The 14,218-nt window shown below is 45.9% G+C and overlaps 1 protein-coding gene across 2 annotated transcripts in view; it reads right to left on the bottom strand.

Annotated features, from left to right (window-relative positions):
- Window positions 1-7,057: 7,057 nt before the first annotated feature.
- Window positions 7,058-14,218, bottom strand: part of SLC15A2 (solute carrier family 15 member 2) — a 64,369-nt gene continuing 57,208 nt past the window's right edge. For both annotated transcript variants that reach the window (XM_074967131.1, XM_074967130.1), the window contains 3 exons: window positions 10,855-11,001; window positions 9,029-9,133; window positions 7,058-7,986 (listed from right to left, as the gene is read on the bottom strand). In XM_074967131.1, the coding sequence (XP_074823232.1) occupies window positions 7,807-7,986; window positions 9,029-9,133; window positions 10,855-11,001 (432 nt within the window). In that variant the 3' untranslated portion in view covers window positions 7,058-7,806. The remainder of the gene's footprint in view (window positions 7,987-9,028; window positions 9,134-10,854; window positions 11,002-14,218) is intronic.

Raw genomic sequence — 14,218 nt, 5'->3', positions numbered from 1 at the left:
ACTGACTTGAAGGTATATATTGTCCCCAAATGTGAAATAGTTGTGGGTGAGGACAAAGTTACAAAGTTCAGCCACCAGGTTTGCCGTGACATTATCGGGGATACCGTTCCTGATGGCTTGTAGTCCATCTTTGTGTGGAATGTTGGTGTAGAGGGCTTCTACATCCATAGTGGCCAGGATGGTGTTTTCTGGAAGATCACCGATGGATTGTAGTTTCCTCAGGAAGTCGGTGGTGTCTCGAAGCTAGCTGGGAGTGCTGGTAGTGTAGGGCCTGAGGAGGGAGTCTACATAGCCAGACAATCCTGCTGTCAGGGTGCCAATGCCTGAGATGATGGGGCGTCCAGGATTTCCAGGTTTATGTATCTTGGGAAGCAGAGAGAATGCCCCTGGTCAGGGTTCTAGGCATGTGTCTGCACAGATCTGTTCCTGTGCTTTTTCAGGGAGTTTCTTGAGCGGATGGTGTCCTTTCTTTTGGTAATCCTCAGTGGGATCAGGCACAGGAACAGATCTGCACAGGGGTATTCTATCTGCTTCCCAAGATCCATAAACCTGGAAATCCTGGACGCTACTTGAGTAAAGTAGCTTGAGCACACTAAGGCGAGCTCCCTGTCATCATGAAGACAAGCCCATAGCGCTGCTGTTGAAATCATTTCACAAGAGTGACTGTTGTGCTCCTGAACTTGAGGGAATGTGTAGGCCACAATTAGCAGCCATGGCAGTTGCCATGGAACTGTGCTGCCTGATTTAAGCTTCTATTTAAAAAAAGTTTCTTGTGATTGTGAAGATAAACTTGTGAAGGTGAAGAGAAGGAAAAGACCCTCATATCTCAATTGGATGTTAACTCTGAAACCTAAAGATGGCCATTCAATATCAACCCCATCAGCTGTCTGACAGCTGATCATTTTAGCAGAAACATCCAGCAAACGTGCTTCGCTCGCAAGCCCACTCTATCTCACAGGCCTCCCCCGGAGGGGACATTTAGTATACCACTAACCCAGGTGCTGCTGCACTGAGTGTATCATTCATTTTCACATTTGATGCATTACAGTTGTGGCATTTCAATTGAAATGAGTCTGAATTTCTGGCTCACTGCATCAATGCTGTGGAACCATTTCTTCAGGAACCTTTCTGCAGAATTCAACTCCAGCTTGCTGCAGAGTCATGGTGCAATGGTTAAAGATACTGGCTTAGTAGCCCTGAAGCCCTCTATAGCCACAGGGCAGGTGAACTTGGGCAGTAACAGTGAAAAGTCCCCCAGGCTGCCCCACTCAGTAACATTTTGAGTCTGCTGGTTTTTCCTTGGGAAAGCTAAGAGAGGCCCCTAATTGGCACCTCTAGGTCAGTCTTGGTGTCATGAATTCTTTAGTGTAATTTGTAAGCTATTACTTGCCACGCTTTGGGAATTTTCTCTTTAAAACAGTTTACAATCCCTGTAGCAGTCCCCTTTAATGTTTTTTCCAAAAGGTCTGGAGTCCTCCACTATTTAATCAGATGACCTTTCCAGGTCTACAATCTCATTTTCTCTTGGGTTAATGTGCCACAATGACTTCAAGCTACTTAAGAGCATTTTGTTTATCGAAAAGTTGGGAAGACCTTGGTTGCAGGGACCTTTCTCCCCACCCCTACTTGTGCATACCACACATGACTCTCCTTGCCAGGAAGTCCTCCACCTTCTTATACAGCATCTGAGATCAAATCACACCCAGTGACAAATTCTATTGGCTCCTCTTTCCCTGTCACAATTGAATTAGTTCCTAATGTATTGCCCAGGAAATAGATGTCTTGGTAGACAGGCCCAGCACAAAAGCCAAGCAAGCCTCCCCAGCTCCTGTCCCTACCTCATTCAGGTGGGATTAGCTCTAGGGTTGAGAGACAGGTTAGCCCCCCATGCCCCTTCACTCTCTAGGCTTATAGCCAAAGCTGCCATTTAGTGCTAGTTGGGTTAGGTGATGAACCCCTGTCTGCTGGCATGAGACCCAACAAGACAGTGCCTTGCCCAGTGGGCAGTACACAGCTGTATTATCATGCACTATATATGCAGCACCGTAGATGGGAACGGCACTTCACAGACAGCTAAGAGACAGGGGTCAGACTTCCAGCTGCTGTAAATTGACATAATGCCATTGACATCAATGGAGCTACGCCAGGTTACACTAAGTGAGGATCTAGGGTCTGATTCTAAAGGGATTTAGAAGCAGCTAGGTGCCTAATGGGATTTTCAAAAGTGCCTAGGCACTAACAGCCAGTGAAATCAACGGGAGTTAGGCACGTGGACACTTTTGATAACCCCTCCAGGACCTAAGTACCCTTTAAAAATCTGGCCCTTGACCTGTGGCACAGTCCACGTTAGAGGAGGCATGCTGTGACATGGGGAGAGATTACATTCGATAAGGTGGGATGGGAGGTTTGCTCACTAGAAGAGCCCCAACATTACTTGTTTTCATATTAGACAAATTATGTTTTGTTGCGCTGGCATGGGAATGTGACACAGCGCTGGAAAGAAAGTTGAAAGAAGCGGGGTTCTGCATAGGAAGTGGCTTGTGTATAATGAATGAGCAGCCTGTTTTTGGTCTGGTTCTGTGTTGCCAAGTCTTGTGATATTTTTCCCAAAGCCCCCATTGGTGGAATCAAGAGACTGCATGCAAATCTCAGCCATCCTTTTACAAAAACTAAATAAGTTTCTAGCCCTCCTGGCTGCACAAAGAAGCTTGACCTAAGTTCAACCTAAAAACTTGAAAACTAGAAGACCAATCCCAAGAACCCCACGTTTATTTATTTATTTATTTAAAAACTATGATTTTTAAGCCATCTCATGAATCTTTTGGGTCTAACTTATGATTTTTGAATTCTTTGGGTTTGCCATACTGCTGGTTGTGCCTATGTTTTCCAAAGCAAATCTGTCAAACAGCAGTTAGTGCAAGTGAAGAGACGATTCTGCATCGGAATCATCATGAGGATACAACCCTGTAAAATCTGCTACAGAATTCTACCATAATGGTCCAAACCACTGCCGTTTATATTAATACCATTCTGAGAGTAACTTGGCCCATTGCTCTGGAATCCAGTGGTGTTTTTTCCATAAGGGTACACCCAACCAGAACAGGGACAACACCCTGCCAGTGCCATGGAAGAAGGGAAGCATGTGGCAGGAGTGAAGAAATTAGAGCCTCAATTTGCTCACACTAGAAGGATGAATGTTGTTATTCTTTCCTAAAAGTAATGGTAATGGCTCAGAGCCTGACAGGTTTATTCAAGAAAGCTTCTGTTGACCAAAATGGGAGTTTGTCTGTGTGATGGCTGTGTGAAAAACTGAGTAAGGGCATCACGATTTGGCTCATTCTTTACAGCTCATAGTCTTTATCTCTGAAGGAATCCTAGGTTGGAAACCAATCTAGATCAGCTCTAGCTCCTGAGCACTGGAACTGGAAATGGACCGGGTTTGTTTTCCATGTGTGACCAGCAAGCTGAGCTCCCTCAACTCTCACTGAAATCAAAATACAATTCAAATTGATTTCTGGGAGTGGGAAGGTGCTGAACACTGTGCAGAATTGGGCCTTCAATCTTTGACCCTTAATGCATTTTAAGGAGACCAGGGCCTTACTGGGGTTATACTGATGTAAAACTGGAGCCATGCAGTGTTGACTGCTGGATGTTGCACACCTTTTCCCCTCCTGGATTGTTCCAATTTATACAAATAATCCCCTGCTGGGTCTGCAGGATCAGGCCCCGGTTAGTACAAGTGGTTTATTATATCATTTCATGAGTCTACAGTAATTTTAATGGCGCACACAAAAACAATGAACAACTCTTATTATTTTGCCCTAATGTTATCATGATGGCTTGGTACACAGAGAAGTTTGGAATGGTGCAATTTGGCATCTGAAATGTACAGATTCATATCACATGTTAAATGTATCTTTTATGAGTTTGGAATTATGCCTGTAATTTAAACTCAGAGTGTGCGACATCCTCTGCTAATGCTGCCAAGGAGCTAAAAAACATTTGAAAAAGGAGCTTTTGGAGGAGATGCGGCTTTTAAGAAAGCCTCATTTGGCCACTAGCCTCTTCCTCTTGCAAATCAGTTGTCAGTATGCAGCCTGCTGATCGCTTCCCTAGGAAAGTGCTCCAATAATTTTCAGTTGCTTTTTACTCTGCATAAGCCCTGAAACTCCAAACTGCTTCCAAATTCAAAGCTTATAAAAATGTAAATGATCCGATAATTTCAACTTGAGTCTGCTCAGTGTGGCTGGAGCTTGTCCTTCATTCCACCACTTTTCAGGGAGGAGAGAGGGGGGGAGAAGAGGAAGAAGAAGGTCCGTTTATTAGTGCTTCACTTTGGAAGTGAGTCAAATAACATCATAGCAGAGCACTTCAGCAGTCGCTGAGCTGATTCTCAATGTATCATAAAAAAGGATTAGGAAGGCAAGAAGATTGCCTTGAGGGGAAAGAACCAACAGAGTCATGGCAAGAGGAGATTAATATGAAAACAAGCAAAGGGCATAATCCTGAACTGGGCTCTGAAGAGTGGGCTGGGTGACCGAATAGATGGTTTTGTATATCCTTTACTCACTGGTGAGACATAGCTTCCTCTGGGGTGGAACCCAGCAGCTGTTCAACAGCGCACAGAACATTAGCCAAAACATATGCAGAACCATTGCAGCTATGCAATGGTTTAGGACAGGAACTGAAGGCAAACATCAGACCCAACTGAAATTGCAGAAGAAATGAAGGCAAGCAGAATGCAATTATCTGGGAACTAAGTAATTTGGTCCTCTCTCATGAAAAGTGCCCTGAGTCTGGACAGCATCCCTATTTAACACAGCTCTTAAGCACATCAAGTTAAGCTAAGGGCTGTCCAAAATAGGACTGGGATTAAGCACGTGTATCAGCGCTTTCCTGAATTGGGGCCACAATGGCCACCTTTGCGATCAAGGCCTGACTTCTGTATCATTTGAAAGATGAAAGTCTCTTTGAAAGTCTATTCACTATAAATCTGCCTCATCTGCAAAGTATTCTAAGAAAATGTGCTGAGAGCACTGTCACAGCTAAAAGGCTGTGATACGCCCTTGCCACCTGAGACCGCAGAGCCTGGGGGAAGGGGGGGCACAGAGGAGGGGGGGACACCTTCCTGGCCGTTTTGCTAGACCAATAATTATGAGCTTATTTCTAGCCCGAGCAAAAAATCTCGTCCTCATACAAGCTAGAAAAATTGGATAATTATATCACAGTTCTGCTAAAATAGCTATTTCCTGAATCTGGTACTGAGGCACAAAAGAAAAGACACACCTTTGATGAAGTTAAAAAGAGAGCTACGCGAGCAAAATAAATCCCTGATGCAGTGTTCTGCCTTGCTAGGCTGAAAACTGAGTAGGATAATAAAGTGCATCCTTGTTTAACCCTCCGCAGGGTGCCTGGAATTTTACAGAAATTGTTGCAACATTTCTCCCAGTGGGGAACAACTGAAGCATAGGATGAGATGCATCAAAAAGAGCTATATCCTAACCTGAAGGGGCAAGGGTATAATGTAATACCAAATGCCCAGTAAGGTTTTACTACTTAGCAAGGAGTCTGGGTCTATGGGATTAAAACATGACCAGTTTTTTAACTGTAGCTTATTGAAACAGTTCATGAGGCTGCAAAGCCCACTAAAAACTCTGTACATGAGACAGATTAGACCAGTGGTTCTCAACTTTTTTTGGACCAGGACTCATTTGTAAACATTGATGGCCAGTCCCAATGCTGTAAATAGTTTAAGTAGAAAATACACAAGTATTTTGGCCCCGAAAGATGTATTACTCTCTACACGGCACCATCAATTCCTCCCGCCTGCTGCCTTGCGCACACAGCCCTAGCCCTGTCACAGACCCTGCAAGGGCTGTAGCCTCCCGCTGCCTTTATTCCTCACCCACCGCTTGGTGCTCTGTGCAGCCTCCCCAGGAACATGGTACCAGCCTGCAGTGGAGTGCAGTCCTGGAGCCTCTATCTCTGCCCCCTGTTGCCCCCAGCGTTCTGCTGGGCGCTGTGCCTAGCTGCCCCCAACTGTGCCAACTTCTCAGAAAAGGCCGAACGCGGCGTGCCCCACCCCTGGCTCCCAAGCGAGCCCTGCAGCAGGGCCAGAATGTGCATGGCCAGCCCCAGCTGCACTGCAAGCTCCCCGCGCCCCGGGCAAGTTTGCGCGGGCACACACAGGGCGCCGTCGGGCCCGGACACTTGCAGAACACCAGGTGCATTGGCTGCAAGAGCACCCAGTGGGGACTCTCACCTTCCCCCAGCTCCCCTTGGACTCCAGCCCCTCAGGATTCACGGTATCTGCCACTGCCTTGTGAGGCAGGAATAATCCCCCTTTCTTTCCCCCGGTGCTTACCAGCTGCCCCGGGTCAGGAAGGGGCTGCTCAGGAGCATCCTCCCTCTCGGAGCTGCTGCAGCCCAAGGCCGGGTGATGAAGGTGGGGACGCTGAAAGTTACTGGGGCTGGGTGGGAGATCCATGAAGCTCCCTCCTGCCGGGCTGCTCTTGCTTTCCTTTTCTGCAGATCTCCATCTCCTGCTCTCACACCTGTCTCCCCTCACCGGAGCCGCCACATGTCCTTCGGGTTGCCAACTTTCTAATTGCTGAAAACCAAACGCTCTTGCCCTCCATGTGGCTCCAGCCACAGCTGCTGCCTCTTCCCACCCCGAGTGGCGGAGGCCGGTTACTGTGGCCCAGCCGAACGTTTAGTGTCCAGCCAGCTGTGCTGACTGGACGCTGCCAGATTCCCTTTTCGACCGGACGTTCCTGTAGAACCCTACATGTCCTCTGAGCAGCAGGCCGCTTGCAATGCAGCTGGGCAAAGGCCACCATGCACATGGCAGAAACCGGTGGCTTGGCCAGTAGTGCCTGCCACGTCCCTTCCTGAGCCAGGCAGCTGGGGGGGCTGAGATGGAGGAACGCTGCTCCCCAGTGCAGTCTTTTCCATAACTCTTCGCACACTGCATTCGATTGGCTAATGGGTGGCACCCGCATGTTCAAATAACTTTATTGGTATGCACAGCATTAACATACGGCGAAGTGCAAGAGGCATCTGTTTTAAAAAACTGTATGCACAATATGATCCATTTTTAAAGTTTGCGACCCTTTCGTGCATTCTGGGTTGTGACCCCTGGGTTGAGAAACGCTGGATTAGACAGACAGACAGATTGCACTGTGCACATCTTGTAGGGTCGTTTCTGGGGGACATTTTGTCCTGCAACATTTCATTGCCCATTATTACATGTGGATCTGGAGGTAGAAACCATAAACCAAGACCCCTTGTAATATGTAACAATGGGGGCAAACTGCCCAGAAAAAAAGTCACATGATGAAATCTTCCATGATTATACATAACTTTTCCTGACCTTACTGATGACATGGAAACCTCCTACCAATCATTCCACCAAATTGTTCTTCAGTAAATTCCATCCTGTTCTCCCAAATGCCTACATAAATCAGCGGTGTTGTCTCACAGTCCAGTGTACATACTTCCCCCTGCTGCTAAATATATATTTAAAGCCAAGTCACAGAAAATAATTTATTGGCTAGAAAGGGTGGGCTGATTTAAAATTACATTGTATTTATTTGTAATAGTGCCTTTAATACTAGGGGAGCTTTCCCAGGCAGTTTTACACAATTTTCAGACCCCTTGTTTGGGGAAAGGGGGATATTTCTTCAATTTACTAGAAAGATACATTTCGAGTGAGAGGCCAGAATGCAAAAACCCCATCCCCGAACCTCCTTCCTCTTAATGTGCTCTGTTTAAAAAAAACACAACCCAGCCCAACCCACAGTCATGTTATAGCTTTGTTTTCCGGGGAGCGAGGCTGATCTCATTTCCATTACTCGGCATCCCTTTCTTCTCTTCTTCTTCTTTTGTCAGTTCTTCGGGATCCACGGTAACGTAGAAATATCCCATGATGGAGAAAATGATACACACGGCAAAGAGAAGGCAAGCGAACAAGACAAACTCAGCCCACTGGAGAAGAAAAAGAACAACGCTTTGAGGACCCCGTGCCTAATGCAGAGGGCATCACACTTCATTTTAAAGTGGCTCTTTAAAAGCAGTACCTTGACTTCCAAGAGTGTTTATGATGGAAGTCATGAGTGGCTTTTCTTGCAAGCCACTTAGAAGCCTGCCTTACATATACCATGCTAATTATAAACAGATGGATTATAGATAAAACTAATTGGACCAATCAGATTAGTTTAATTAGGGCTTCTCCTCAGAAGTGTGCCCTGTCTGCTTCCACCCTTCTCAATGAATGGGAACACACTCTAACAGCTTATGGGCTAGGCAAAAATCTATTCTGTTCCCCGTGTGTTTGAATTTAGTGTTAAATTTTAACTAGAAATCAATCCCAACCAGAACCTTTTCTGCAAGCCCCCCAGGATACTGACAGTGTGCAGAAAACGATATCCAAATCCAACCCCGACTGATCCAGACCAACAGGGACAGCTACCCCTCGGGGGCTAGTGGGGCTCAGCCTGACCAATAATGACACAGTTGTGTTGTGTGACGGGTGGACCGGAGGTTGCAGTACCCTTTGCTGCCACCAGAGATCTCCTGGTGGGGCTAGAGATAGCTGCACAGCCCCAAGAGGCTGCAGTATGCTTGGCTGCCACCAGCAGGGTGCAGGCAGCCGAGGCAAAAACCAGGGATTAACAGACTTCTGGGAGGGTGTTGCAGCTCAGGCCCACCGAGGCAGGGTATATACAGCATTCCGCACATGCTCCCTGCTGCCTCTGCTCCAGCGACACTGCGGGTGCCGAACACCAGCCACTACTGACCAATGAAATAACGGAGCAGTCTCAGCCCATCTCGGATTTGAACTGCCTGATTTGCTGGGGGGCCGAGAACCCCCTGCTCCTGCTGCGGCCAGTGGGGCTGCTGAGTGCTTGGGAAGAAAGTAATTGGGCCCTAAATCTACCAAATGCTTTGCTAGCGGAGACCTGGTCTTGGGATTCTGCCAATGTCCTGACCCCGATTCGAACGTGGTCAGTCATATTCAAAGCCATACCTGCTCCAGCAGCGCTGCTTGGGCAACAATGAGCACAATGACATTTCCAAAGGCCACGGTGAGCAGCCAGCCTGCCTGAAGCACTGATTTCATGCTGATGGGAGCCTGAAAAGAACAACCCAGAGGCCTGATAAGTGGGTTTCCCTTTGTTTTCGTGTTCAGCTGCTTTCCTTCCCTGTTATTTCCCGGGTTACAGGTATGTGGAGGGGTGGGCACTCTACAGAGAGAGACAGGACTGAGGTGGGAGGAATTTTCCTCTCTACCATGGCCATTTTCTGCCAGGCCCATGGGTGCAAGGTGATTACCAAAGGGTAATTGTTCCCCATTCCTCCAAGCAGAGCACACCCCTGGTCCCAACCAGTGCCTGGATCATGAGCACACGGGCTTTCCAGGATGTGTGTAAAGTGGGTCCAGGATGGGGTGTGTCGGGATAAAGCAGACATGTCTGGGACACAGACATGTCTAGCCCTGCGGCTGCAAGCCCCATAGATTCATACATTTTAAGGCCAGAAATGATCACCTAGTCTGACCCCCTGCGCAGCACACGCCATAGAATTCAACCCAATCAATTCAACCGCTCTAGCCCAATACCTTGTGGTTGAGTCAGAGCCAAAAGACACCCCGTCATGACTGAAAGTCTCCCAACTGATGCAGAATTTACCACATCCCTTCGTAAACTGTCCCAATGGTTAATTATCTTCACGGTTAAAAATGTGTACCATAGTCCCAGTATAACTTTGTCTAACTTCGACTTCCAGATGACTAGATCTTGTTATGCCTTTGTCTGCTAGATACCTTCTCTCCATATAAGCAACGATAGACCATGTTCAAGTCGCCTCTGGCCTTCTCTTTGCTAAGCTTGTCTGAGCTCCTTTAGTCTCTCATTGCAAGGCAAGTGCTCTTGTAGCTCTTTCTTGAACCCTCTTAAAATTTACAACATCCTTTTTAGTGTGGGGACGCTAAAACTGGACCCCAATGCTGTACACAGAGGCTATATAAGTATATCTTCTTATTCCTACTCAGTATTCCACTATTTATACATCCAAGGACTGCCCCCATTTCTCTAGTGAGAATCAAACTGAAAAGACAGGAAAGAGTTAAAGAGTAAGTTTTTAGAGCCCAAATCTCCCTTCCATTACACCCGTTTAACCCCAATAACTGCAGGGGGCGTGCACAGCTGTAAATGCAATGGGCCTACACATGAGTAGCAGCAAGGGCTCATTTGACCTCTAGATAACAGGTCAAATTATCTGCTGGTGTCCACTGCAGTCAATAGAGCTGCACCAACTTGCACCAGCAGTGAACAGAGTCATTCATGTTATATTTTGGTTGCTGTCTCTACAAAATATGCACAAAAAATGTGAAGAAGAAAATCATCTTGGGGGAAACTGATGCTTTGGCATTTGGGTCCTTCCCCTTAAAAAGTGACTGGCCCAAATTCTGCTTGTTGTTTCAGTCCTGACTTGACGGGAGGTTGCCTGAGTATAGTTTAGAGCAGAATCTGGACCATCTACGTTAACCATTTCCCCAAGTCTGCCTCACAATCCCCAATTTCTTATAACTGCAACCCAGTAATATTTTGCCCTCCTAAAGCATCCTTTGTCCACGGGTCTCAAGGCACTTTCAACGCTTCACTGAATTTAGCTTCACCCCCCTTCTGTGAGATAGATGCATCGCTATCCCCAATGTAAACTGAAGCACAGAGATGTTACCACTGTCATGCTCAAAGCCTTGTTACAAGTCCGTGGCAGAGGCAGGAATAGAGAAAAAAAGGAGTCAAGACTCATGGATTCTAAACTACAAGCCATCAATCCCAAGTACAACACCTGAGAATAAGAGAACGCTAGTCCCGTAATGGAGAACATCACTTCCCCAGCTGATATTAACAGGTACTGTGGCAACTGCCAAGCAATATGGACATTGTTGGCCAGGATATCTTCCATCTTCCGTGCTTCAACAGCGTTAGCAGAAGTCTAAGTGGGAAAATAAAAAGTCATGTTGATTCGCTGTTGAGATCTATATTACATTGGCTTACATGCAGAATTAACCAAAAACGGGTTTTCCTTTAAAGATTGAAGCAAAATCCTGCCCTTGAATTCTCTAGTGGATCTGAACTGTGCTCTTCTTCTCTACTAGCAAAATTCTGGGTAAGTCAGGAGGAATCACGATCTGCTGCACAGATCCAAGAGAGGATTATTGTTCTAAACCTCTGCCAGACGGACCCAGACGGTTTATTGTAAATTCATTTACAGCGCTCTTATTTTATTTTCCTAGATTTCAGGAAAATCTGCTCAAATTTAGAGAGAGAAAGATTTGAGTGATAGCCAAGAAAACACTGGGCTACACTGACTTAAAGTCAACAGCAATCAACAGCAAACTCTGCTTTCAGGTAGGATATTACGTAGAACATAAATGAGCAGAAGATGCACTAAAGGGAGGAAAATCAAGAGAGTGTATTTTAGAAGGCTAAAAGGGGGGAGAAGGGTTCTAAAGAGGATGGATCTATTCTTCTCAGTGGTAGCAGATGACAGAACAAGGAGTAATGGTCTCAAGTTGCAATGGGGGAGGTTTTGGTTGGATATTAGGAAAAACTTTTTCACTCGGAGGGTGGTGAGGCGCTGGAATGGGTTACCTAGGGAGGTGGTGGAATCTCCTTCCTTAAAGGTTTTTAAGGTCAGGCTTGACAAAGTCCTGGCTGGGATGATTTAGTTGGGGATTGGTCCTGTTTTGAGCAGGGGATTGGACTAGATGACCTCTGGAGGTCCCTTCCAACCCTGATATTCTATGATTCTAGACCCAAAAGAAATGTCACTAACCCCTTAAAATAATTGGAGGTTGATGAAAGTCAGATGGAGACAGTGTCCCTAGTGATTTACATCTTACAGTTCAATTGCGCTAACATGCCATACATGGTGTGTCGTTCATTTATTTATATAGCACCCATCACAGTAGATCTGGGTGCTGTACAATTCATAGTAATAATTAGAACTGAGCTGCGCCTGGAGAGAAATGGCCACTCAGGCAACAGAAAAAAAAAATTTGCCCAGAGGGGAAGAGATGGTCATGACTGGCCATCTCTCCAGCTGCCTGTGGCTTCCCTCAATACCCATCTACTTGAAGAGCTGCTGAAACTCTTGGGGCTAGTTTGTTATTTTTATGCACTGGTACAATATTGGCCAACCACTGTGGGGATAAACAAAAGTGAAATGAACATCCTTGATCTTCAATGTCCAAGCTGAAAGAAATGCTCCAAAAAAAGTGAGGAAAGAGCAAAAACAAGGAAAGGGTTTGGGAAACTCTTGCATTTTTAGTAATTTAAGGGGGTGGTGTTAACAACGTAGGTCAAGAAATGCATTTGTTTACAGTGCCTGGATTTTGCATTAGTGGCCCCTTACAGATGGAGGGCCAAAATTAGGAAGTAAACAAAAAATAGCCATGTTGATTTCTGTTCTTCTGTGCTATAGGTTTGTTGGAATACATGGAAACAATTGGTCTTTGTGTGCAAAGAGGTGCAATCTTTTTTGCCAGATAAGAAATCCCCCAAATACACATTTTAAAAATGGTTAAGGGCTCCCTGAGTCCCCACCAGCCCTCACTTCAATTTGTTTATGTTCCCCCTACCCCCATTCATAGAATATAAGGGGTTCTCTAAGCAAAAACAAACAAACATGAAAAAAGGTCCTTTTCTCAGGGGAAGGATCACTTGATTATTACCGGTTCTGTTCATTCCCTCTGGGGCACCTGGCACTGGCCACTGTCGGAAGATAGGATACTGGGCTATATGGACCTTTGGTCTGATCCAGTATAGCCGTTTTTATGTTCTTATGTTCTCTTTTCCTTATGAGATGGGAATCCAGATGAAACAAAAAGGAAGACACAGGTGGCCTGTCTCTTAGGCAGTCTTTTACAAATCAGCCCTTTGGGCTTGGGCTTTCAGCAGGTCTCTTGCCTTTGATTAAAGTCTACCTCCAGCCACTCCTCTTGGGGCATTCTGCTCTACAGCTGGTCCATGCGGTTCCAGGGACAGTGACACCTGCACCTGTGTTCCTCTTGGCTGATCTCTCTCCGTGGTCAGTAGTCTCTGACTGTTCAGCACCCCCTTCCTGTGGCAGGTTTTCCTTTTTTAAACTCCCCCGCTCCCTTACCCTGCAGGCAGAGCTAGCTTTACAGGTGCGCCTCATTCGTGCTGAATAAGCCCAGAAATGCTCATGAGTTTCCTCTCCACCAGAGTCGGGGGGGAGGTGCTCCTACACAGTAAGGCTAATTTAAGTTCAGTATCCTCCATCTCGGAAGAGCAACATCTACCCTAAAAATAATGGTCTGGGCCTGAACTAGTGCTAACCGGTGTCGCTCCATTCAAGTCAATCCAGCTGCACCAGTTTAGACGGCTGATGATCTGGCCCAATATATCATAATGAATCTGTGTCCACTTAGGACTACACAGATGTTACTCTTCTGCATAGCACTGACAATAGGAATAAAATCCAAATTCTCGTGCCTCCAAAGCACAGACCTGTACCATTTAAAATGAAGGAGAAACACCATTAGCTGTCAGGGCCTATGATACATAGCTGAAGCTGAGCAGTCCTGATTCCATCCAGTAGAGGGCAGCATTATGCATATATCTGAGTCAGCTCATTCCAACGTGATTATTTACACTATAAAATGACTTTTACTTAATCACGCTACTGATTACATGAGTTGCAGAGATAAGAAAAATATCCCTTCGCAGAGGATAAATAAGTAGGCCAAGAGCCAGTTGCTGATTTGCAGAACTGGAGCAAGGTTGTTAAGGTAACCAAAATTGTAAAAGTTATCTGAGCAAAAAGATACTATGCAAATGATGCTGTTATTTATTGTGGCAAATGCAGATAGGAGGCACTTGGCATATCAAAGATTAATGCATAAAGTTTGGAATGCTTGGAATTCAGAGACAGATTTAAGAGTATATTCTCAAGGAGTGGTGAGTGTGACTCCTGATAGCATTTATGGGTTAGCTACATAAATCCCTGTTCATAAAAATGACAGCGTATGTCTATTCCCTCTAGGATTCTACGCCCCATTCTAGCAGCGGCTGGTTATTTTGTGGTTGAAGTTTTTTCCTTAGATCATTGGGCTTTCCAGACATGGACATATCCTATTAATTACCCAATAGAGAGACTTTATTACCAGGGAGTAGCTAACGGCACT

The sequence above is a fragment of the Natator depressus genome, chromosome 11 (genome assembly GCF_965152275.1).
Source record: "Natator depressus isolate rNatDep1 chromosome 11, rNatDep2.hap1, whole genome shotgun sequence".
In the NCBI taxonomy this organism is placed as follows: domain Eukaryota; kingdom Metazoa; phylum Chordata; order Testudines; family Cheloniidae; genus Natator; species Natator depressus.
The sequence above is the reverse complement of the archived record's forward strand: the minus strand, read 5'-3'. Positions and strand labels throughout refer to the sequence as shown.